Source organism: Heterocephalus glaber, unplaced genomic scaffold (genome assembly GCF_053883595.1).
Source record: "Heterocephalus glaber isolate CG9 unplaced genomic scaffold, H.glaber_assembly_v1.0 deba00001504, whole genome shotgun sequence".
NCBI lineage: Eukaryota > Metazoa > Chordata > Mammalia > Rodentia > Bathyergidae > Heterocephalus > Heterocephalus glaber.
In genome coordinates this window covers 70,398,331-70,421,223 of record NW_028258324.1, presented here as the reverse complement: position 1 = coordinate 70,421,223, position 22,893 = coordinate 70,398,331, and the positions used below count along the sequence as shown (strand labels likewise).

The 22,893-nt window shown below is 58.4% G+C and overlaps 2 protein-coding genes across 6 annotated transcripts; one reads left to right on the top strand and one right to left on the bottom strand.

Annotated features, from left to right (window-relative positions):
- Window positions 1-301: 301 nt before the first annotated feature.
- On the top strand, window positions 302-9,111 carry Fam131a (family with sequence similarity 131 member A). 3 transcript variants are annotated; one of them, XM_021256135.2, is made up of 7 exons: window positions 302-496; window positions 1,595-1,655; window positions 2,763-2,905; window positions 5,522-5,615; window positions 5,838-6,020; window positions 6,181-6,297; window positions 7,485-9,111. In XM_021256135.2, exons 4-7 carry the CDS (start codon window positions 5,546-5,548, stop codon window positions 7,940-7,942), a joined length of 828 nt encoding a protein of 275 aa, XP_021111794.1. In that variant the 5' UTR covers window positions 302-496; window positions 1,595-1,655; window positions 2,763-2,905; window positions 5,522-5,545; the 3' UTR covers window positions 7,943-9,111. The 3 variants fall into 3 exon arrangements, with proteins under 3 accessions (XP_021111794.1, XP_004834925.1, XP_012927767.1); XM_004834868.4 differs by lacking the exons at window positions 302-496; window positions 1,595-1,655 and adding an exon at window positions 1,675-2,000; XM_013072313.3 differs by lacking the exons at window positions 302-496; window positions 1,595-1,655; window positions 2,763-2,905 and adding an exon at window positions 3,289-3,393.
- Clcn2 (chloride voltage-gated channel 2) lies at window positions 9,023-22,818 on the bottom strand. 3 transcript variants are annotated; one of them, XM_004834870.4, is made up of 24 exons: window positions 22,559-22,818; window positions 20,475-20,631; window positions 20,241-20,372; window positions 19,793-19,921; window positions 19,580-19,713; window positions 19,400-19,477; window positions 19,238-19,316; window positions 19,005-19,130; window positions 18,829-18,913; window positions 18,638-18,739; window positions 17,393-17,477; window positions 17,079-17,234; window positions 16,660-16,729; window positions 16,313-16,423; window positions 15,788-16,001; window positions 15,352-15,485; window positions 14,976-15,148; window positions 14,745-14,859; window positions 14,500-14,573; window positions 14,220-14,279; window positions 14,069-14,107; window positions 13,800-13,904; window positions 9,737-9,823; window positions 9,023-9,589 (listed from the first exon to the last, which is right to left on the bottom strand). In XM_004834870.4, exons 1-24 carry the CDS (start codon window positions 22,622-22,624, stop codon window positions 9,395-9,397), a joined length of 2,706 nt encoding a protein of 901 aa, XP_004834927.1. In that variant the 5' UTR covers window positions 22,625-22,818; the 3' UTR covers window positions 9,023-9,394. The 3 variants fall into 3 exon arrangements, with proteins under 3 accessions (XP_004834927.1, XP_004834930.1, XP_004834933.1); XM_004834873.4 differs by lacking the exon at window positions 19,400-19,477; XM_004834876.4 differs by lacking the exon at window positions 22,559-22,818 and having other exon boundaries at window positions 20,284-20,372.
- Window positions 22,819-22,893: the final 75 nt, after the last annotated feature.

Here is a 22,893-nt window from a genome sequence, read left to right as displayed (position 1 = left end):
CTGTGTGTTTCGCTAGCTGTGTGAAGGCTCTAGTTTTCAGGCAGGTTATAGCTGGAGAAATCCCTTTTTTAGCCTGAAGATGGCCCTCTTCGAATGGGGGCTAGAAGCCGCGAGGCATTTTCTTTTCAAGTCTTGAGATGGCACGGCCTAGGGAGCTTGCCTCGTGTGCCTTCAGGGTGGCCCGCAGTGGCCTGAGGACGGGACGGGGCCATCGAAGCCCCAGCCCCAGGGTGCCCCTGCGTGTCCGTGACGTCGGCTTTGTCCCGCCCGCTCTGGGTGGGAACGCGGGCGGCCACGCCCTCGCGCTGACGTCACCGGCCCGGTCCCCTCTCCCGGGAGCGGCGGCGGACGCGGCTCCCACCCCCTCCCCTCACGGGCAGTCCCCTCCCTGGTGGTGGCCGCGGCCCGACCCTCAGCCAGGCGATGGCCTGGGCCCCGAGCATGCTTGGGTGCCCGGCCACGGGCTGCATCGGCGCTCGGAGCCCGGCGGGTCAGGGTAAGAGGCGGAGGCCGGGCGCGACTGGGGCTGCGGCCGCCGTGTGCGCGGCCCGCGGGTGGGTGTGGGCCTTGAGGAGGGGGCCGGTGTCGGGAGAGGGAGGAGCCTGCACGGGAGGCGGGCCGGGCCAGGGGAGGGAACGGATGGAGCGGGGAGGGGGCTGCCCGGACTCTGTGGCCTGGTTGCTTCTGGCCCTTGCAGGGAGGACGCGTGGTCTCGCCGCCGCCGTCTACCTGCCAAATCCCCACGCCGAGGTGGCCCGCGGCGCTCAGCCTGGGGAGGGTCCCTCTCTCCGGCCCCTGGGCACCGCCCACACACCCCTGCCTACACCTTGCCCACTGCCCTGGGAGTGGCCCTGCGCGGGGCACCTTCCTCTCCAGGCTGGCTCCCCTCCTAAGGAGTCACGCTGCAAACGCTGGCCAAGCACCCTGCCAACAGTTCGCCTCGCATATGCTACCCCTTCAGAGTCAGCTGGTCGGTCAAAGGGACCTGTGAGCATCTGACCATCTCTCACCTTTTACAACTGTTTTAATTTCCTTCCTCCACCTCTACCAAAAACAAGTCACCCGGACTCTGGAGAGAGAGGTCATCAGGGCTTCCTTCCCACAGCTGGTAACCCCTGCGTGGGCTGTGGTTTCCCCGGATGGTGATGCGTAGGGGGGCCTGGCCTTAGTCTTGTGCACCTGAGGTCTGCCAACCTGCTTCACTTCCGTGTCAAGAGTTTCGATAAAACCTGAGGCCAGGCAGGGACTTGTGATGGTGATGGCTGGGCTTGGACTAGGTCTTCAGGGCAGGTGGTCAGTTCCACAAGTCTTGGTGTGGTTGGTACTTGAGGTTCTTCAGAGCTAAACTCCTGTTGAGATTTATACTTGCCTTGAGGAATTCTGGGATTTGTAGTCCTAAATTAACCTCATGGCTTTTGAGACAAAAGTAGCAGGCTCCTCTGATCCCTGTGGCCTGCTTGGAGTTCAGCAAGTCATCCCCTCCCATAGTCGGGAGAGTTTGGGTGACCTCAGATCTGGCCTTGAGAGTCCTGACTGGGTACCAGCTGGGGGCCAGGGATGGCCTCTAACCTACTGTCTTCCTTTTGATTGGTAGCATTTCTGGGGACCACCAGGTGGCTGAGGCTCAGGGACAGAGACGGCTGCTCCAGCTAAAGGTCAGTTATGTACATGGCCTGGTGGCACTGTTTCGGGGACAGGTCTTGGGTCCCCAACCCCCAGAGAGCTCAGCTAGGCCTCTGGCACTCCCACCCCCTCAAAGCCACGAGGCAGGAGTGTTCTCCTTATGTGACTAGGCACAAGTTCCAAGTGGGGAGGGGACTGGCTCAGCATCCGGAGCCAAAACAGGAATAGAACTGGGAGCTGAGCCTGGAGCAGTTCTGGGCTTTTGGTTCTCCGCATCAACGCAGCCAGCATGCCTATGATTTCTGTGCTGGGCAAAATGTTTCTGTGGCAGCGTGAAGGGCCTGGAGGACGATGGACTTGTCAGCCAAGTCGCAGAGGTGAGACCAGAGACCTGGGAGGTGATGGGAAGCGAGAGTAAGATGCTCACATGGGGAGAGGAAATTTACTCTGGCTTAGGCGTTGGGAACCAGGCTGAAACAAGAAACAGCCTGGTGGCAGAGAGGGCATCCGGAGAAGGCTTTAGGACAGGGGTGAAAATCCGAAAGAAAAACAAAAAAGTGTCAGGAAAGAAGAGTAAAGAGCTGCAGAGTAGCCAAGACTGGCGAGAAGAAAGAACCATGGCAGAAAGCGGAGAGAAGGCAGGCAGTGAGCCTGCAAAGGTCCGGGTGGCAGGGAGAGGGTGTCCGCGATGGGAGAATTGAATGTGTTTCGGAGGGGTATGGGTAGGCTGGGAACCTGGGAGAAGATTCAGAATTTATCTACATTTGGATTTCACCATAGAGTTTTTTTGTTTGTTTTTGTTTTTTGGTACGGAACTCAGGACCTTGCGCAGCAGGCGCCAGAACCACTGAGCTAAATCCCCGGCCCCACCATAGAGTTTTGATAGCCAAATATTTGTAGAAAAGAAAAATATTTGCAGAGGAGGAAGGTGGCCAGTGAGCTGCCACAAAACCCGGCTCCGAGTCAAAGGCGCTGAATGCGGGGCTTTCAGGGTTGAGGAGACACCAGGCGGCTTCTGGTATTCTGGGAGGTGGGGAAGGGGGTCCCTGATGAAATGATGAAACTGGGGGTCCCTGCATGCAACTGGGGGTCTTGGCACAAGTGGGGCCCCAGCTGAACAGCCTTTCCGAACTTCGCAGTGGCCTCGGACCCCGCGTGGGCTGTGGAGTGGATCGAACTTCCGCGTGGCCTGTCCCTGTCCTCTTTGGGATCTGCTCGGACCCTCCGAGGCTGGAGCCGGTCCTCCCGTCCTTCCTCCGTTGATAGCCAGGACTTGCCAGAGGTGCTGGGCCCTGGTGTTGGGGTGTGTGTGTGTGCGTGTGTGTGTGCGCGCGCGCGTGTGCCGCAACCACATACAGGAGCTCTGTGTCCCCGGCCCCCGCCTCGCCAGCCTGCCTCGGCTCCCTTTTCCTGCGAGCGGAGGCGCTATCCGGCCGGCGGGCCGCAAGGCCGCCCCCGCGCCGGTCTGCTCTGCTCGGCGTTGTGCCAGCGGGCGGGCTCGCTTGTGCCTTCGGCGCTGACGTCAGCGCATCCTGGGCCGTATCCCGGGAGACCCTGTTGCATGGTGATGGGTTGCCAGGGAGACACACACCTTTTCTCTGGGCCTGGGCCACAGCTGCGCGGAGAGCTGGGCACGGATGGCGGCGGTGGCGGGGGGTGGGGTGGGGGTGGTGGTGAGCGGGAGCAGGAGCAGGGAGGGACAGCAGCGAGACGGGAAACACCTCGCAGGTGCTCCTCCCCCAGGCCTGGCCAGAGGGCTCTGTCAGCCAGGTACTAACAGGGAAGGACAGGGTGGGCCTGAGGCCAGGAGGCTGTTGGAGGCTGCTCTGGTGCCGGGTGGGAACGTGACGGACGGGGCGCTAGGCAATGCTGGGGAGGGGATGTGCCTCCATTCCCTCCATCCATGGAGGGAAACGTTTGCTGGGGGCCTGACCAGAAGCCAGGTGCAGGGTGGAGTTAGGGACACAGGCGGGTCAGACTTAGGCCCTGACGTCCACAGCTCCCTCAGGAGCCAGGAAAGGACGTGGGGGCAGGGGCGGGGGCAGGGAAGAGCCTGTGGGCTGAAAGATGGTCTCCTTGGCATAGAGGAAAGCTGGGTTCCTTTTCCGGGAGGAAAGGGAAGGCGAGAAGTGGGTGGTATTGGTATTAGATTGCAAGGTCTGCTCTGCAGGAGGCTGGGGGTTCACAGAGTGGTGCCCTTGATGGCCCGGGTGTGAGGCCTGCATCAATGACATGGGACAGGAAAGATTTTAAGTAGAGACATGCTGTGACTAGCTGCACTCCAGGAAAATTGTTTACATTTATACCTTGTCTCATTCATTCAGCCTATGCATTTTGAGAGATTACTCTGTATTAGGCACCATGCTGAACACTGGGGTGCAGCAGTGACCAAAAACAAACTGAAACCCTCAATGAGAGAGTCTAACAAAAGGAAACATAATTACATCGTGCGGGTAAGGGTCACAAACAGGTACATTGATGCGGGACAGTGATTGGGGGAGACTACAGAAGAACAGACCACTGGCAGGAGGCCGAAAAGACCCTCTGAGGGGGTGATATTCACCCCAGCCTGGAAGGATGAGAGAATCAGCCAGCCATGGGGAGAGAGGGAGGGAAAGAGAGGAAACCCACACACATGTGGGGCTAAGAAAATAGCAGAAAGCCGGGCATGGTGACACACATCTGTAGTTTCAGCACTCAGGAGGCTGAGGCAGAAGGATCACCACGAGTCTGTGGCCATCCTGGGCTACATAGTGAGTTCAAGGCCAGTTTGAACTACACAGAAAGACTTCATCTCAAATAAATAAATGAGGGCTGGGGATTTAGCTCAGTGGTACCATGCCTGCCTCGAAAGCACAAGGTCCTGAGTTCGGTCCCTGGTACCGCAAAACACAACAACAACAAAACAATCAAATAAATAAATGAATGAATGAATAAATAAATAAATAAATGCAAGTGAATAAGAGAGTTGGAGGAGGTGAGAGAAACATGATTTGTGCTAACCTGGGCAGGGGCATTGAGGGCTAAAGGAAGAGCAGTGGTAGTGGGAGCACAAAGGGTGACGCAGTATCAGAGGAGTCACTAGGACTTAATATCAGATCTGGGGAGGAGAAGCTTAGGGAACAGTTGATGGTAATGCTGAGGACTGGAGCCAGGCCAAATGGGAGAACGGTGAGGTGACACAAAGTAAGGAAGTCGGGAAGCCGGGCAGACGTGGAGAGAAGGAGTTGGTTTGATGTTGGTCGTGCCCAGTTTGTGGCTGGAGAAAGCTGGAATATGGATCTGAAGAGGGGAGGAGAGCAGAGGGAGGGGACCTTAAGGAAGTCCCTCATGTCAGACCTCGGTCCCTACTTCCTTTTCCTTGTTCTTGAGCCCCACTCCATGACTCCTCACTTCTGGGGCCTGCTTTCCCTCAGGACCGGACCGGGAAGGTAGATGGCTGGCTACACCTCTCTTCCCTTGGGCCTGCCAGAGTGCTCCCTGTGAGGGCACTTTGCTGGTATAGCTCCTTTTTTTTTTTTTTGGTACTGGGGATAGAACTCGGGACCTTATGCTTTCGAGGCAGGTGACAGAACCGCTGAGCTAAATCCCCGGCCCTTTAGCTTCTTTTTAAAACAATATTTATTGGGCCAGGGATTTAGCTCAGTGGTTCCAGCGCCTGCCTCACAAGCACAAGGTCCCAAGTTCAATCCCCGGTACCAAAAAAAAAAAAAAAAAATTTACTTTTTGGTATAGCTTCTTATCCTTCTGTGTGTGCCAGCAGCCACTGGGGCCTGTGTGCTTCCCAGGCCTTCTTCCCCGCTGCCATGTCCCCTCATACCTCGGGTGGGTATGGACATGTTGGAGGGAAGGACACTGCTGTCAGAGGGGCACTCACCTTCCGATCGTGTTGCTCAAGGTGAATGTTGGAGACACAGTCGCGATGCTGCCCAAGTCCCGGAGAGCCCTAACCATCCAGGAGATTGCAGCGCTGGCCAGATCTTCCCTGCATGGTACGCACCCACCTCTCTCGTGCCTCTGGCCACTTTGTTCCTTCTCCTCCCTTTTGCACTTGGCTTTTGGGACAGTTTCCTGTGGGTGCTTGCTGGGGTCACCTTTTCCAAATGAATCCCAGTCCTCCCTCCCCGTTCAGAGGCACACATGGATCCTAACTCTGGCCGCCTTCTGTTTCCCAATCCATTCCCTTATCGGGCTTCTCTTTCCCCCGCTTCTAGGTATTTCCCAGGTGGTAAAGGACCACGTGACCAAGCCCACGGCCATGGCCCAGGGCCGAGTGGCTCACCTCATTGAGTGGAAGGGCTGGAGCAAGCCCAGTGACTCACCTGCTGCCCTGGAATCAGCCTTTTCTTCCTATTCGGACCTCAGTGAGGGTGAACAAGAGGCTCGCTTTGCCGCAGGTGGGTGCACAAAGGGGGTCGGAAACAGGCTTGTCACAGGGTGGCTGCCTCTGATCTCACTGGGTCTGACAGGAGGAGTGGTCTTTCCCTCCCATCCGCAAGCTGAGCCCTTGTCTTAGCTCAGCAGCTCAGTTCATGAATTCTATGTCTCCCTCAACAGGAGTGGCCGAACAGTTTGCTATTGCAGAAGCCAAGCTCCGAGCGTGGTCTTCCATGGATGGCGATGACTCCACCGATGACTCCTATGATGAGGACTTTGCTGGGGGAACTGATGCAGGTGAGGGGCATTCTGGGCTAGAGCTGCCAGCTGGAGTGGACCTGCCTCATGGGGCTGAGACTGAGCTGCACCCTGAACACCCCCAACCTTTGGAAGGGGAGGGGAGAGGGCAGACTGTCCAGACTTGGCCACCCTGGTGGTGGCATGTGGGCGGGTACATCCATGGCAGGAATTCAGCAGTTGGAAATGGAGTGTGAAGCTCCTTGCCTACAGGTGCCGAGCCTTTGTTCACACATGCAGTTGGGCCTTGCAGTCCTCAAAAAAGGTAGGGGCTCCAGGCGCCCCCTGTGTAGCCACGGCTCGGCTCCGGGAGGAGCTGCAGTGCTCCTGCCTTTCCCCCAGTGGCTGTGGCAGTGCCGAGGCACAGCCCCTCACGGGGCACTGGCCCCAGGCAAACAGGAAGTTGTGCGGGGCCGGCTCCCCCAGGGCCGCTGGCTCCAGCTCAGCATCCACACATTCCAGCCTGTGGACCCTTCCAGGGGCGGTGCTTGCCGAGGGGACCCCGCGGGGCTGTGCAGCTGTGCTCGGCTCTCTTTCATCCTCCCTCGCCTGGACTGAGTTTCTCTGTAGCTTCTGGGTTCCAGCCTCACAGGACCCCTGCTCCCCACCCCGCCTCATTGCCTTTGAAGATTGCCTCCACTAGCTCCCCAATCCTCAGCTAATTAACAAGTGCTCCGACACTAGAGATGCCCAGAGACTGCTACTGTGGTCCAGAGGGTACTGATTTGGATCCCCGAGACCACGCTGGAACCCCAGCCACAAGCACTTTTGTTTGACTGAGTTCCAGGCCTGCTTTGGCTCTGGGATAATAACATTTATCCAAGGTTGCTGCTAGCCCACGTGGAACCTTGGGGCAATTTTAAAAAGACGTGGCTTCTCAGGCGGGCTCAGCCCCGTGCCAGGGCCTGCTGCTTGGTGAGCCTCGCTGGAGGCTTTGCGCGTGAGCAACCTGCACTGACTGCCTGCTACCTTTGTGCCACACTTTTGTTCCCTCCACAACCCCACAGGGTGGGTATAGTTAGGGTCCCTAACTCACCCAAAATTGGGGCTTGCCTGAAGCTCCCCAGCTCTCATCCAACCCCCATTCCCAGAGCTGTGGCAAGGATGAGGGGCTGGGGCAGGTGGCTTCCAGGTTGGCCAGCTGACATGTGGCCTGCAGAGCTGTCTCCTCTCCTCTTCCTTCACAGACTTGGCCGGCCAGCTGCCTCTGGGCCCCCACCTCCAGGACCTCTTCACCGGCCGCCGATTCTCCCGGCCCGTGCGCCAGGGCTCCGTGGAGCCTGAGAGCGACTGCTCACAGACCGTGTCCCCGGACACCCTGTGCTCTAGTCTGTGCAGCCTGGAGGACGGGTTGCTGGGCTCACCGGCCCGGCTGACCTCCCAGCTGCTGGGCGACGAGCTGCTCCTCGCCACACTGCCCCCCAGCCGGGAATGTGCCTTCCGCAGCCTGGGTCCACTGGAGGCCCAGGACTCACTCTACAACTCGCCCCTCACAGAGCCCTGCCTTTCCCCTGCCGAGGAGGACTGCCAGTCGCTCTGCCCACGGCCAGCGGGCAGCTGGGAACGGCAGCGGCAAGCCTCTGACGGGGCCTCTTCTGGGGTGGTGTCCTTGGAAGAGGACGAGGCGGAGCCCGAGGAACAGTGACCCGCGTCTTGCCTGTGGGTGGCCTGCGCATGCGTCCCCTGGCTGCTGCTGGGGGCGGAGCCGCCTGCCCAGGCGTGGCCTCAGGGCTCTCCGCAAGCTCCACAGCTCGAGGGCTCCTTGGAGCACTGACTTCTCCGTTGTGTGTTTTGCATGAAAGTGTCTGGGCAGGGGGCAGAGCCCGGGCGGGGGGCGCATGTCCTGCCCCCGCTCCTGGGGCCTGCCGGGCGCTGCCTGGAGCCCCTGGGCATGGCCACAGCTGTGGCAGACAGTGACGTTCATGTTCTCCGGTCCAAAACTCGCCACGTTTCCTCCTCAGAGGACGTGAGCCCCCTCAGGGGACCTTGTGACTGGGCTGGGGGTGAAGAGGGCGGGAGCCTGCCTGCCTCTTCCCCTCCGCACGCCTCTGCTTCTCTCCTCACCTCCGAATCCCTGCACAGTGCTTGATAGAAAACCTGCCCCTGGGGGGCTGGCTCCTGCCTGCCCGGAGCCCTCGGATCGAGCCGTCCCCTAAGGGCCGCTGCCCAGCTGGGCTCGTGCTGGGCTTCACCTCTCCATCGTCTCTAAATCTTCTTTTTTCCTAAAGACACAGGGTTTCTGGTCTCTTCTTTCAGTTGGATCTTCTCTAGGAGGCACTGGAATGACGAATGCGTTTCCCGAGCTCTCCCGGGATGGGATGTGTGGGCCGGGCCGGAGCAGAGGTCTCCAGGGCGGGGCCGCAGGGCGGGTGGCCGGCAGCTGCTCCAGAGCTGCGGCTTTGTTCTTCTACAGAGGGCCACAAGGGGGCCACCGGGGTGGAACGTTGTCAGCTGATGCCTGTGCCAGGCCAGAATTGTGCCAGTGAGTGACCGTCCTGAGGGTGCCTGTCCTCTCCGCAGGAGGGTAGCGCCTTTCTTGGCCGTGACTACAGTAGTGGTGATGACGAAGCAGCGGAGGCCTCTGGCACCTTCTGCACTCCGAGGACGGACGTGGGCTCTAGACTCTATGGTTGTGGGAGGGTGGGTGGCTGCGGAATTGGGAGCCTTGTAGGCTGGGCCAGGTGAGAGGGCCCAAGGTAAGAACAAGAGCCAGTGGGCACAAGCATTCTATATATGAGTGGCTCATTAGGTGTTTATTTTGTTCTATTTAAGAATTTGTTTTATTAAATTAATATAAAAATCTTTGTAAATCTCTATATACATCTGGTCATTGGAGGTTCCAGTATAAATCCATCTTAGTTCTGCCCCTTTCCCCCTCAGAGGGGGATCAGGGGCCGCATGACCCCGCCCCCACCTTGCCAGAGCCTTGGCGAACTCCTGGGCCTTGGAAACTGCTGGGCCGGCCTTCAGGAAGGATGGACTGGGAGAACCCAGCACCCCAGGTCTGGGCGGAAAGCCGGGGCTCCAGCCTCCAGCTGTAGGTGCTTCCTTCAGGAAGGATGTGGCTACCACCATCCAAGGCCACCCATCAAGGGGTTCACTGGCACTTGTCGTCACTGTCAGAAGGGCTGCCGTCTCGGGGGAGCCTGTGGCAGGAGCGGGGCCCCCAGAGTGCGTGCACCTCTGTGGTCTCCGTGTCACTGCTGCTAGTGGCACTGTCGCGGAAGCTGGCGAGGGGCGGCCGGACTTTCACACCCTGGGCTGTGACAGAGCCCTCGATAGCCTTCCGGAGCTGGAGGGGAGAGGGTCAGACGTCTGGCTGAGGAGCTCCATTCTCCCTGCCCATTCTCCTTCCCAGGACTTCCCCCAGGGGGACTGGACATAGGCTTCCCCATCTTTCCGGATGCGGAAATGGCTTTGGTGGCTGCTGTCACCTTACCTCCTTTAGGGTAACAATTCCAATGAGCCTGCCAATACTGGTGACATAAGCATGGTCCACTCCCAGTAGCGAGAAGATGGTGTGAGTCTGCAGGGCGAGGAGGAAGCATTGGACTTGATGTTCTGGGGACAGCTCTAAATCACAGGGCAACGAGGCCCAGGACAAGGTGGGGGTGGGACAGAAGGGGTGGCACAGGTGGTGACGGGGAGAGGACAGGGCTGCCGGGAGGAAAACGATAGAGTGTTACTGTGCCCCTAGGCTGCGGGAATTTGGCTGAAATTCTTACGTTGCCTGCATTAAGGAAAACCCTTGTTCTGTTTTTCTTGCTTGGAATCCTCTTGCAAGCTTTCAAATGTAACCACCAAGGGTTCAGAAATTGTCCGACAATTCCCCTTGTGCGTAAGTGGATTGATTTTCTTAGGCCAGATGCCTTGAGAAAGGCTCTCCTGACTCAGCAGTTCCTGGAATTTGGGTCTTGAGTTTATCTCACTGTGCCTGGTTTACTCGTAAGCCTCTTGGCTTAATGTTGAATCAAGATGGGCAGCAATAACCCAGCTTCTTGAATTCTAATTACTCAGAGCTCATTTAAATTGACTTAACACTTTTTGGGGCAGTAGTGAGGATTGAAGCCAGGGAATGCCGAGCTATCACCAGCCCTTGTTTTTGAGATAGGGCCTCAATAAATGGCCTAGGGTGGCTTCAAACTTGAGATCCACTGCCCTTAGCCTCCCAAGTTGCTGGGATTAGAGGCTGTGTTACCAAGCCATGCCCTACTCTTTCTTTTCTTTCTTTTTTTGAGACAGAGTCTTGCCATGTAGTCTAAACTGGCTTTGAACTTGTGGCGATTCTCCTGCCTCAGCCTCCCGAGTGCTGGGATTACAGGCTTGTGCGGTCACACCCAGCTTCTGCCTTCTCTCCTTACGGTCAAATAATCTCTCTCCTCTTCTCCCAAGGATCCTATTAAATAGGCCCTTTGCATTTTCCTTTTCTCTAAGTCCTAATCCAAGTGAACTTCTGCCAGGTGAGGTGGCTTTTAGGTTGGCGACCGTGTGTCCGTGGTGGTGACCACGCTCACCAGTATATTCCTGAATGTCCTGGCCTTCGCCTGACTCAGCCTTACCTCCCTCACCACTAGGAATGGGCCCCAGCAGCAGAATGGAGTCTCCCGCTTTCTGCCTCTCTTCTCTCCAGTGTGGCTGCTGTCCTGTGTCCTTAACTTGAGCCGTGCCCAGGCTCCCTAGAATGGCCAAAGGCCCTTCCCAAGGTGCCCCGGCCTGGCTTTTCAGCCTGATTCCGCCTGATTCAGTCCTGCACCCCAGCTTCCAGACTCACGTCATCATCCCTTCCTGAAAATACCCACTGTTTCCACATTTTAGCTCTGCCCTCACTATGGCGTCTCTTTTTTTGGTACCGGGATTGAACTGGGGACCTTGCGCTTGTGAGGCAGACCCCGGAACCACTGAGCTAAATCCCCGGCCCATTATGCTGTCTTTTAAAGTCCCCAGTGCCCATGAATGTCCTCGATCCTTATTTTGGATCCCGTGCTTCCTGTGTCTTAACTCCTTTGGTCCTCAGAAGACCCAGTGGGACACATTCCTGGGTTTACAGATGAGTGTGGCACAGAGCATCCCAGAGGTTTGCCTGGGTCCCACAGCTACCTCTCTCTCAGGTGGCAGAGTGAGGCTTTGGGCCTCCATTAGCTTTGTGGTCGCCCCACCTCCACTCTCTGCCTCCCCACAGGTGGCCCCACTGAATGAAGTCCCTAACTGCACCCATCAGCAGCTGCACAGGTTCTGGACTAGTCTCCACTGTGTTCCCTCTCCCCCTGGAAAGTTCCCCTGCTGCACTTAATTGGGCTCCTACTTACTGATTTCTTAGGCCTGCAAGGACATTTTGAATTCTGATCTTTCATGTTCTTATCATTCCAGTTCTTTGTACTTTTGTGAGTCAGTTCCTCAAAGGCTTCTTCTCTTCTTTGATTTTTAAGTTTCTAACAAACACCCACTTTGTTCTTTTTCATTGTAATTTAATTAGACACCAGGGAACTCATTGGAGGGCCTAAATTTCTTGGGCTTGGGAACAGTGAACCGACAGGGAAGGGGACACCACCAGGGAAGGGGACAATGTGGCCTTCTGAAAGAATCCTGGGAGCAAGGCCAGGAGATCTGGGTTCTGAGCCTGCCCGTGTGAAACCGACTCAGGCAAATGACCTCTTCCTTGCATGCCTTGGTTTTCCTATGTACTAATCCATCTTGGATTGCCCAATTCTGTTACTTCCTGGCTGTGTGACCTTGAGAAACTTGCTTAACCTCTCTGATTTTCAATTTCTTCTATAAAAGTTGCAATACCACAATATCTATTTTATAGTGTGGTTGTGAGGCTTAAGTTACATGTGAAGAGATTAGCACAGTGCCTGGCACATAGCAAGCACTAAAAAAATGCCAGCATTACCATCATCATCATTTTGGATGTTTGAGGATTAAGATGATTGGTCATTGTGGAAATGCTTTAGAGGGTTTTAGAAAGAAAGTCCTTAGCGAAAAGCCTGATTAGCTCTACTTGGGCCTATCTCCTTTCCATTGCAATTGTACTGCCGTTCTCCACTCACTTTGGCTTGTCTCTCTCTTTGATAGTGCTGGAGACTGAGTCCAGGAAGCACTGCGCCATACCCCTAGCCCTTTCTTGTTTAGTATTTTGGGTTTTTAAAATTTTTTTATTTTTTGGTACTGGGTATCGAACTTGGGTCCTTGTGCTTGCACAGCAGGCGGCGAAACCGCTGAGCTAAATCCCTGGCCCTTTTGGGGTTTCGAGACAGGGTCCCACTGTGTAGCTCTGTGTGGCCTCCAACTTGCAATAAGCCTCCTGCCTCAGCCTTCCAGGTGCTGGGATCACAGGCATGACCACGCCTGGCCTCTTGTCTAGGATTTTGAGACAGGCTCTTGCTAAGTTGCCTAGGTTGGCCTCAAACTTGTGATCCTTCCACCTCAGCCTCCAGAGTTAGGTGGGATTACAGGTATGTGCACTGACTTCCTGCTCACTTTGATCTGAGGGATTTATCTAAAGGGTAGCAAGCTCCTTTCCTGTAGTTTGCTTTTGTGCTTCTCTTCTGTCTACTGTCCTTCCTGCCCCGACCTCTACTTGTGCATGTTATGCTGGCTCTTAGGCACAGCCACCCAAGCTGTAGGCCTTGGGAATATTCATCCCTGCCTGTCCCCTTTTCCCCGTGTCCCCTGTTCCCAAGAGAGGCTTGCATATTAAGCCTGTCAAAAACTGAGCTAAAGGCCGGGGATGCAGCTCAGTGATTTGTACTTGCATATGATGTACAAGGCCTGGGTTTGAGTCCCTGGATGGGGGTGGGTGAGCGAACTACTCCTTGCTTTTGCTGAGTACACCTGAATCTCCTGCCCTCACTTAGAAGCCTGAAGGTAGGTGCCTGACAGTGCCAGCTGTCCTGTCACTGGGAGCCCCAGAAAGTGCTCCCCAGAGAGCCCTCACCTTCCTGTTGTCTGCCTCCCCTACCACGGACCTGTCCACACTCAATTCTTCTATTTCTGCAGCCGGTTTGCCTTTCTGCTGAGCTATCTTCCTGAATGCTTCCCAGTTTTTCCTCTGGCCCATATTAAGTCAGACATTCTGAGGTCTGACATTCCAAGCCCCCCACAGGGTGTTTCTCATCGTTGTTTATCTCTTCTCTGCAGTCTCCTCACCCCTACTTGGCTGTTTGCTGGCTTATTAGATTTGCTTATCCCGAATGTTTCTCAGCCATCTTTTTCAGCCTGGGTCTATCAGCCTTGCTGGGCTCTGGCAGCCTCCTGCCTAGCTCTGACCCTGGCTTGGCCTTCTGGCTTCTGCCCAGTTCAAGCCCTGCCTTTGTTGCTGCTTTGGCCCACAGTTCCCTGAGGGTGCAGCTGAGTGGAACAAAAATGATGCCTGGCTCTACCACGGAACAGGACAAGGCTGACACCGGCTCTGAGCCTCTGGTTGTCCAGAGCCCGACCCCAAACTGTGGGTGTGTGTGGAGGGTCCCGACCAATCCCCCAGCTAGATCAGCCGCTGACTCTACCTTGTGCAAAGAGGTCCGCTCCACCAGCTGGAAGGGCGCAGGATCGATTTTGCAGTCACTAAAGTTGACAGGTTCCTCTAGCTGCTGTTCCTCCCACTCTAGGATCTGAGGGGAAGAGACTGAGGGTTAGACAGGAGGTGCCAAAAGCTGCTGTCACCTCCCTGAAGGCCAGTCTGCCTTTTTTCCTATCCTGTGGTCCCTCCCATCAGCCAAGATGATGACTGCACACACCCAGAAGAAACAGGGTCCAGAGTCCAGCGGCACCTTACCTCCTCTGGGCTCATCTCAGCTTCCAGGTCCGAGTCGCTCTAGGAAGGAGGGAGAGATGAAGCTGGGTTTCCCCCACCAGGCTCGGGCTCCGGGGTGTTTACCCAGTCTACACCTCTGCCCTCCTGGGCTGCGGGAGGAGGGTGCACATACCGCCAGGGAGATTCGGACCCGCTTCAGCTTGCGCTTTTCACAGGATTCTGGCTTCTCCAACTTTGTCAGAGCCAAATCAGGGACAAGATTTGAGGTTACAGGGAGAGGAGGAGAGTGGGAGAAGCAGTGGAGGCTGGGAGGGAGGGCCTGAGCTGATAGGCAGGAGGGCAGAGGGCAGCAGGAGAAGGGGGCAGGCACAGCAGGGTTAAAGCAGAGGGTCTGACGGCACAGGGAGCGGGGTGGGGAGGCAAGCCAGGACGGGGCAGCTGCAAGTGCTCACCTCCGAAGCAGGCTCAGGAGGCGGGCTGCTGCAGAAGAGGCTCCTGAGGGCAATGCCAGCCGACTCCACGTTGCCTGTGTCCCCAAACACAAGGGCGCAGTGTCATCTTCGGGAAAGAGGGCCGGGGAGGTGAAGGCGGGGTGGGGGGGGCACCCAGGCACTGTGCCCTGGTCCAGCTAGGTGGACTTCAGCCCACGGATCCCAGTGGCCCGCTCAGCTGTGCCTGGGAGGGGTCACAGGCTCACCTATAGAACTCTCCCTGACATTGGTGGCATTGCTGGGCCCTCTCTTGAGAGCAGGCTTCAGGGGCTTGTGTGTCTCTCCATGGGCCGGGGGGAAGGCTGAGTCTTCTGTGTTCACCTGCACAGGCAGGAAGGTACTGGGGAGGCTGGGGCCTGGGCCGCCATCTAAATCATCGCCCTGTCGGTCTGTATGGCACTTCTGGAGTGTGGGTGGCTATGGGGCTTGTCCCTCACCTGGAAGCGGACGGAGGTCTCGGGGCTGGGGAGACCGTCCTGGTCCGAGGGTGGCAACATCTGGGCCTTTCTGTGTTCCTGCATGTGCTGCCGCCGGCGGGCTGGGCTCAGCTGGGCCCCCAGCAACGCCACCACCTGCGAGCGCTCAATGGAGCCCAGCAGGATCATGGACTCTGGAGAGAGCAGGTGGGAGGGCTCAGGGGCTGGGCGTGAGCGTCCCACACTTGGCCTTCTCTTGCACCTGGCGTGGGGCCTCGGACACAGGGCACACACCAGACCTAGGGGAACCAAGGAATCCAGCCCCACATTCCCTGCCCCTTCCTGACAGGTGGCCCTGGGAGACACCTGGAGAAACAAGGGCCCCTCCTGGCCTCACCAGGGGACTCCACCAGGGCCAACATCCGCCCCTTGGTCCTGTGCAGTGCCAAGCGCAGGTCCCGGAAGGTGCAGTTGAGGGACACGTGGGGAACGTCCCGGACCATGATGTCCTCCACTCGCACCCGGTACTGCCTGGGGGTCCAGTGTGTGTTCAGTCTGTGGTCAGCTTCGAGGGGCCCAGGGCACCACCATTCTATGCCAAGAGGAAGGTTCCAGAAGCCCAGGGGACAGGGACCAAGGGCCAACAAGTGCTCCCCACCCTTCTTTCCAATCAGTTGGGCCAGCTGCACCCCAGGGGGAGGCCATCTGACTGGAAGGGGCAAAGCAGCCAGGCTCCCAGCTTTCCTGGCTCAGAACCTTGCTGGCGTGGTGCGGGGGTCCTCGCAGGCCTTTTGCCCTCTCCCACCACCCCCTTGCCACCGAGAGCCCCATACTGGTGGCGGCCCCAGGCCAGTTCAGGCAGGTAGGGCAGCTTCTTGATCCGGATGATGCTGTCGTAGAGCGAGGGCTGCAGGCTCTGGGCAACGGCGTTGGCCAGGATGACGGCGATCATGACGGGCAGGATGTGGGCGATCTGGCCTGTGAGCTCGAATACGATCACAGCCGTTGACACTGTGTGTGTCACTGCTCCCGCCAGTGCCGCTGCCCCTGGGGACAGCTCCTCTCAGTCTCCTGGGGGTGCTCAGGCCCCAGAGGCCCCTTCAGCAGATGGGTTGAGGCAGGGCCTGTGGAGGTCCCTTAGGGCTGGCCCATCTGATCCTTGGGCGTGGGGCTCTGGGTCTGCCAGCAGGGGGCACCAGAGGCTCAGGGTCTGTGGCCAGCCTGGGGCCCGCCAGGGCAGATGCAGACTGGGAGCACTGCTGCGGGTGTAAGGTGCCTGCCTAGCAGAGGCAAGACGCTGGGTTTGAACCCCTGCACATCGCGAAACAGACAGACACACGCAGACCCGGCGTACTCACCAACCACTGCATAGCCCCCAGGCACAATCCGGTAGGTGCTACCGTCCGTGTGAATGCCATCAGGGAACCAGGCAGCCATGCTTTCACCGACCAGACGCCCAAATGCTGCTCCTTCAGGGAGGGGGGTGGGGAGACAAAGAGGTAGTGGAGGGGGAGGGTGGAAGCACTAGGAAGAGAGAGGGTCGGTGGGGGAGGGGCCGGTGGGTCATTCAGCGCAGGGGCAGCCCTGTGGGGTGGGGCTTTGGGCTAGGGCTGGACCAAAAACCCACTCCTGGGCAGAGAGGGGGTGGCCGGGAGGTGGCTTGAGGGTTGGAGGATGTGGGTTGGGAGGACAGTTGAAAACTCACCAATGACAAAGACAGGCATGAAGGCCCCACAGGGCACTGGGATGGTGGTGGCGAGGGCAGACATCCAGAACTGCGGGCAGGAGGTCACTCACACAAGCTCCCCACCACAGAGGCTACCTTGCTGATTGGGCAGGCGCATTTCCCCAGCTACTCCAGAATCCCGAGGTGACAGGAAGGGGAAGGACTCTGGAGCCAGCTGACCTGGGTTCATCTCCTCACATGCTAGCTAGCTAGGTGACTTTTGGCCCATTACTTAACCTCTTGGGGCTTCCGATCCCCTTTTTAACACCAAGATAGAAGTGCCTTTCTCTTAGCATTGCTGTGAGGCTCAGAAGAGTGAATGCACAGCATGTGTTAACATGTAGCACCTAGTGAGTCCATGTATTGTTAGCGACATACACAGAGCTAGGCAGCCCCACCTTCATGAGAATGAAGATGACCAGGGTGAGGAAGACGTTGGCGCGTGGTGGATTCCAGGCCTGTGAGGTGCTGGGTGGTCCTAACTCTTCCACCAGGCCCTGGCGGACCCACGTCCGGTTGTCAAACAGGGTGACTAGCGTCTCTTTCTGTGAGAGCTGAGGTGAACAGATGCTTCAGGCTGAGGCACAAAAGATGCTGAGAAGGGGATCCCAGGAATCCACAGAACAGGGACCCCACAATCATGCGGGGCACACGGCTTGAGAAGGAATGCGTCTGAGGGGAAAGGCACATTTGGGTCCTGCCCTGGGGTTACCTGTCCTGCCATGAACTGTCCAAAGCCAGGGGGAAAGGTCAGAGTGGAGATAAGCAGGCTCACCAGGGCTGGGAAGAGCAGGCGTCTAGAGAGGAGGTTTCATAGCATCAGACTTGGGTGGGGCCTCCGAGGGACGGGTGATGGGCTAGGTGCCTCAAAAGCCGCAGGGCTGAGGAGGTCACCTTTGCTGCTCATGACATGCAAGCCCCAAAGGTGACAGTGGACCCCATTACCAGGAGAGGTGGGGAACCCGACCTGAAGGGCTTCCTGTCAGTCACTTCTTGACTCTCAGGAGGCAGCAGCAGCAGGAGAAAGTCCATCATCCCAACCCTGGCTTGGACACTTGGACAACTGTGAGCTGTCACTCCGCCTCCACCCGCAGAAGCCCCAGCTGAAGGGCGCATTGTGTGAGGGCGTAGAGAATCTCTGTCTCTGTCTTGCTCCCTCTCTGGTGCCTCAGAGGAAGCTGGGGTCATTTATGAAGTTGAAGCAGGTGCCTCAGGGAGCAGGCTCAGTTGGCTGCCTTCCCCTTCCTGGACGTCAGTCCCAGGGGAAGTTACTTCTCAGGCCTCCCTACTCCCGCTCTTCGGGGTCCCAATGAGAGAGTTTGTTCCAGAGATTAAGAGTCTCATCCACTCTCATGGGCCACCAGGGGTACACTGAGGCTCACATTTTCCAGGGGACACTGCTATCTGGGCCAAGCTGCAGGACCCAAAAAAGCCTCAGTCTTTGATCCCAAATGCCCTCTTCCAGTGACTAAAAATTCAACAGTGCCAATTTTCAGGTAACGCATATAAACACCTTGGCTGATTTCTCAGTGGAGTACCTTTTTTGTTGTTGTTTTTTTTGGTATTGGGGATCGAACTCAGGGCTTTCACACTGAGCTATATCCCCAGCTTTTTTTTTTTTTTTTTTTTGGTACCGGGGATTGAACTCAGGACCTTGCACTTTCGAAGCAGGGGCTGGAACCACTGAGCTAAATCCCCGGCCCTGTCCTCAGCTGTTTTTAATTGTTTTATTTTGAGACAGGGTCTCACTAGTCACTGAGTTGCCCCAGCTGGGTTCAAACTTGTGACCCTCCTGCCTTGGCCTCCCAGGGTGCTGGGATCACAAGTCTTGCCACCATGCCTGGGTACATGCCTGTCTTTGTCTGCCCCCCACTATCTCACCCCTCGGTGTCCCCCTAACCCCTGTGGCCCCCATATAATCCCAAGCAGCCTGGAGAAGACTCTGTGGCCAACTCACTTCCTCATGAGGAAGCGATTGATGGTTTTCTGCTTCCTCATCACCTGGACAATCTTCCGGTTCAGGTAGACGAAGAGGGCTCCCCCAAAGCCACTAGCGACTCTGGACAGGGAAGAAGCAGGAGGGTAGAAGGGAGTCTTTCCATGGCCCCTAATTGTCCCATGGCCTCACGCCTGCCGGTAGCTCCTCACCCGATGACAGCGAAGGCCGGCAGCTCCTGAAGGTCGAAAGGGAAGTCGAGCCGGAACCGGGTTTTGAAAAGGGCAGTGATGGTCTCTGAGGGGAAGAGCAGCAGGGAGGCGGGCCTAGCCCTCAGGTGCCCCACCTGGGCCATTTCAGGCGCCCTCAGCCACCAGGTGCCTCTCACCTTCGTCCCGGTTCCAGACCGCCAGGACCCGGAAGATGAAGGCACTGAAGGTGGCGGCAAAGAAGCCCCGCCAGTAGTTCCGCACAGCAAAGAAGGTGGAGGTGACCTCGATGCTGAACAGGACACCTGTGAGGACCGGGGACCACGGTGCCTGAGACCCAGAGGACGGGGCGGAGGAGGAGAGGCCCAGGACAGGCCCAGGGCCACGGCCCACCCCAGGAACTCCCGCCTACCTCCGATGGGCGCCGCGAAGCAGCAGCCCACTCCCACGGCGCAGGCGGCGGCCAGCATTTCTGTGTTCCGGGACTCGTTCTGGCAAAGAACGGGTGGCAAGGGGCGACGACTTGGGTTCAGTAGCCCAGGCTTCCCCTCCCCTCCTCCAGGGTTCCCCTTACCTCATAGATCCCCCCAAACAGGGAGAGGAACTTGCTCAGGAGGGAGGCACACATGCTGGCGATGTGCACGAAAGGGCCCTGAGGGGCGGGGCCGCTGGTGAGTGGGGCAGGGCTGGCCTTGACCTTGGCCTGGCTTCTTCCCCATTTCCAGGGACCCCTCAGCCCCCCACCTGCAGTTACCTCTTTGCCCAGGGGCATCCCGCTGCCCAGGGCACAGGTCAGCCCTATGACCTTAGCCACAAAGGTCTTGAGGGTGAGGTATTCTTTCAGCACCACTCCCCGCAAGATGGTCTTCATCTCGGGGATGCCGGACCCTGGAGGGGCACGGCCAGGAGTCACTGGATGGACTCCGTTCAGGAGGGGACCTGTGCCCTCCCCTTGCTCCTCTCATACCCACAGCCTGAGGGGCCAGGATCTGTGTGAATCCGGCCGAGAAAGTGATGAGGACGACAGGGTAGGTGACCCAGGCCAGGTACTGGAGTAGGATGCTGGTGTTCAAGCCCTGAGACATCCACTGCTGAGCTGCAGGAAGAGGAGGTGCTGCTGGACCCTCGATGTGCCTGGCAGCTACAGGGAAGACTGCCCAAGGCCAGGCTCAGATGGACGGGAAGGGGCCCTGTTGGCCACTCACGGGGCCATGCCGCTGTGGGGCAGAGGGTGAGCACAAGAGGGGAGGCAGGAGTTGTGGTCTTTGGGAGTGGCAGTGATTGCGTGTGAAGACTGGCAGTCAGACTGGCCCGGGAGAGGGCTCTGCAGCCAAGCAGCTAAGACACAACCAGGACTGAGGCACAGTGAAGCCCATTGGTTGTCCCCAGCCCTCCCGGGACAGCGCCAGCCTCACCCTGCAGACAGACAGCGATGGCATAGTCCATGGCCCAGCTCACCAACGCCATGAGGAGCCCCAGCAGGACTAGGAAGATCCAGTCTTCGCCCACTCTGGACACTAGGAATTTGTGGCAGCGTACAGAGCAGACTGGGGACAGGGAGATCCATGGGGAGTTTGGCACCTGAGGCTTCCACCCAGGTCACCCCCTAGCACAGCACAGCCAGGTCCCCTTCCCAACCCAGGTCTCACTGTGGCATGGGGCGCAACGACTCTGTCCGTATTCCAAGAGCTCTGGGGGTGCCCTCGGGGAAGGGGGCCCCTTCCAGGGCTCAGGCCCTCCCAGGCGAATGCGGGCAGCTTCCTCTTTGGCAAAGACCCCGAGTTCCTGAGTATAGCGGCCATACATCTGGAGCAAAGGGGAAGAGGGGTCATTAGAGTGTGTAAGTGGGGGGCTGTGGGGGGTGAGGGGGCCCCTGGGGCCTTGACTCCCCATCTCCGAGCCCCCAATCTGCAGTATTCCCCCTCTGGAAGCCACAATTCCCGCTCTGGCTCGCAGTGTGGGAACAATGCACATTGCAAACTGTGGGGGCTGCCCTGGCCGGAGTGCTGGGGACTGCCGAGGTACCAGGACACAGCTCTGGGGGTGGCAGAATAATTGGTCCTCTTCTCCCAGGCTGGGGGGGCACTGAGGAGGAACGGGAGGGAAAACCCCAGGGGAGGGAAAAGATGGGAAAACCTAAGCCACAGTCTGAAAGTGGGAGGCGGAAAGGTCGAAGAATAAGGGATGGTCAAGGGCGCACGGGCACAGCGAGAGCCTGGCGGAGCTGAGGGCAGCTGAGCGGGGCCTGGACAGGCGGGGCCCCAATCCTTATCACGTTCTTGCTGGGCCTCTGGCCTGTGACCAACGCCGCTGCTCCCCTCCTACCTACCCTAATCCCCTTGTCCCCACCTTCCCCCACCTCCGCCTGCCAGCCAGCTGGGAGTGGACCGGTGGGCCTCACTCTGGAGCTGCCCCAGTCCAGTGGCAAATGGGGGGACATCAGAGGGTGCAGAAGGCAAGGCTGTGACAGATGCTGGGGTGACAGGACAGTCGGAGCTGTGGCCAGACCTGCCAAGCTGGGCGTGTGTTGGGGGGTGGGGAGGAGTGGATTCTGGCTGCCACCAGCAGAGCTTCAGGACACAAAGGGCTCCTGTTGGGGCTGGGGGGGGATAGACACACAGAGAGATGAGAGATAGGAGGGAGAGAAGCACAGAGAGGAGAGAGAGGAAAAGAGAAAAGGGAGGAGGGAAAGAGGGAACGCAGCAGGGAGCAGGAAGAGTGGAGCGTAGGGACCCAGCACAGGACACAGGTGACAGAAAGACAAAGGGGGGAGGGAGGAGGGAAGTGGCCAGCGCAGAGAGTCCAGGCAGAGGGCCTGCCCCCAGGGCTCATTCTGGGGTACTCGGGGAAGGGATGGAGACATCCTGCCACCCTTCCCAGTCATCCTGCCCCTCCAGTCACACTTTCCCAGGTCCTCTTCTGGAGAGGTTCCCTCCCTGCCACCTTCCTGGGCAAATTCCAGCCAAGCTGATAAAAAGGAGTCATAGGGCCCATTGCTTTTCCTAGGCCTTGGGTCCCCCACCCCAGTGACACAGAAGGATCAAACAGCTTCTCAAATATTAAGTCACAGGGTGGCCATGAGTCAGCTCAGAGCCCAGGACCCCCGCTTTTAATGAGGTCAAGGAACAACAACTCTGGGGTGGGTGGGAGCTGCATACCCAGAGCCAGCATGGACAAAGGTCCCAATTCCCACACCCATTTCGGCTCCTGTTGCCCACGGTGGTGGGCCGTCTTTGCCCAGAGGGTTGACTGAGGCAGAGGCTGGGGGCGGGGGTGAGTCTTATCACTGTTTACACGCTCCTGAGTCTGTGCCTAGTACAAGCTATGTACATGGCAGGGACACAGGGAATGTCCTGGGTGGTGGGGACAGAGGAGTGTGGAGAAAGTTCAAGGGTGTGAATGGTGCTGGGAAAGGGGAGTGGGGAAGGGGACTTGAGCTCAGGTGGTGGGAGGAGGAGCAAACAAAACGCGTGTGCAGGGAGGAACTGAAGGGAAGGGCAGGGGGAACCAGCACCCGGCGTCTCCGTCCTCCGCAGGCCCCCGGCTTCAGCTAGAAAGCAGCGAGCAGCTTTTCAACCCTTTGGCGCTGCTGCCTGTCAGGCTCCCGAGGCTCAGCCGCCCCAGCTCGGCAGGCTGACGCGGGAATGCGGAGGCCTCCAGTGCTCGCGCTTTCTGGGAGACCCGGAGGAGCACGGCCGGGTGCACGTCTCGGGCTTGGCTGGGCTCCACTCACCAGGGTCTGCTGGTACTGCAGCGCCCGCGGCTCCATCCCTTCTGTCGCCGCCGCCGAGGCCGCCATCTCCGCGCCTCCCTGCGCCGCGCCGGTTCCGGCCTGGACTCGGCTCCCGGCCCGCAGAGCCCACGCCCGCGCCCGTCGGGTCCCCGCAGCCCGGGCGGCGAGTGCAGAGTGCGGCGGGTCGCGGCGGGCGCCGCAGAGCAGCCTCCCGCGCGCGTCCCCTCCTCGGCGGGCGGGCCGAGGGCGGTGCCCTCCGTGCCGCTCCGCCCGCCGGCCCACCCGGAGGCCCCGGCCCAGCCCCGCGAGGGTCTGCGCCGGGGCCGCCTCCTAGG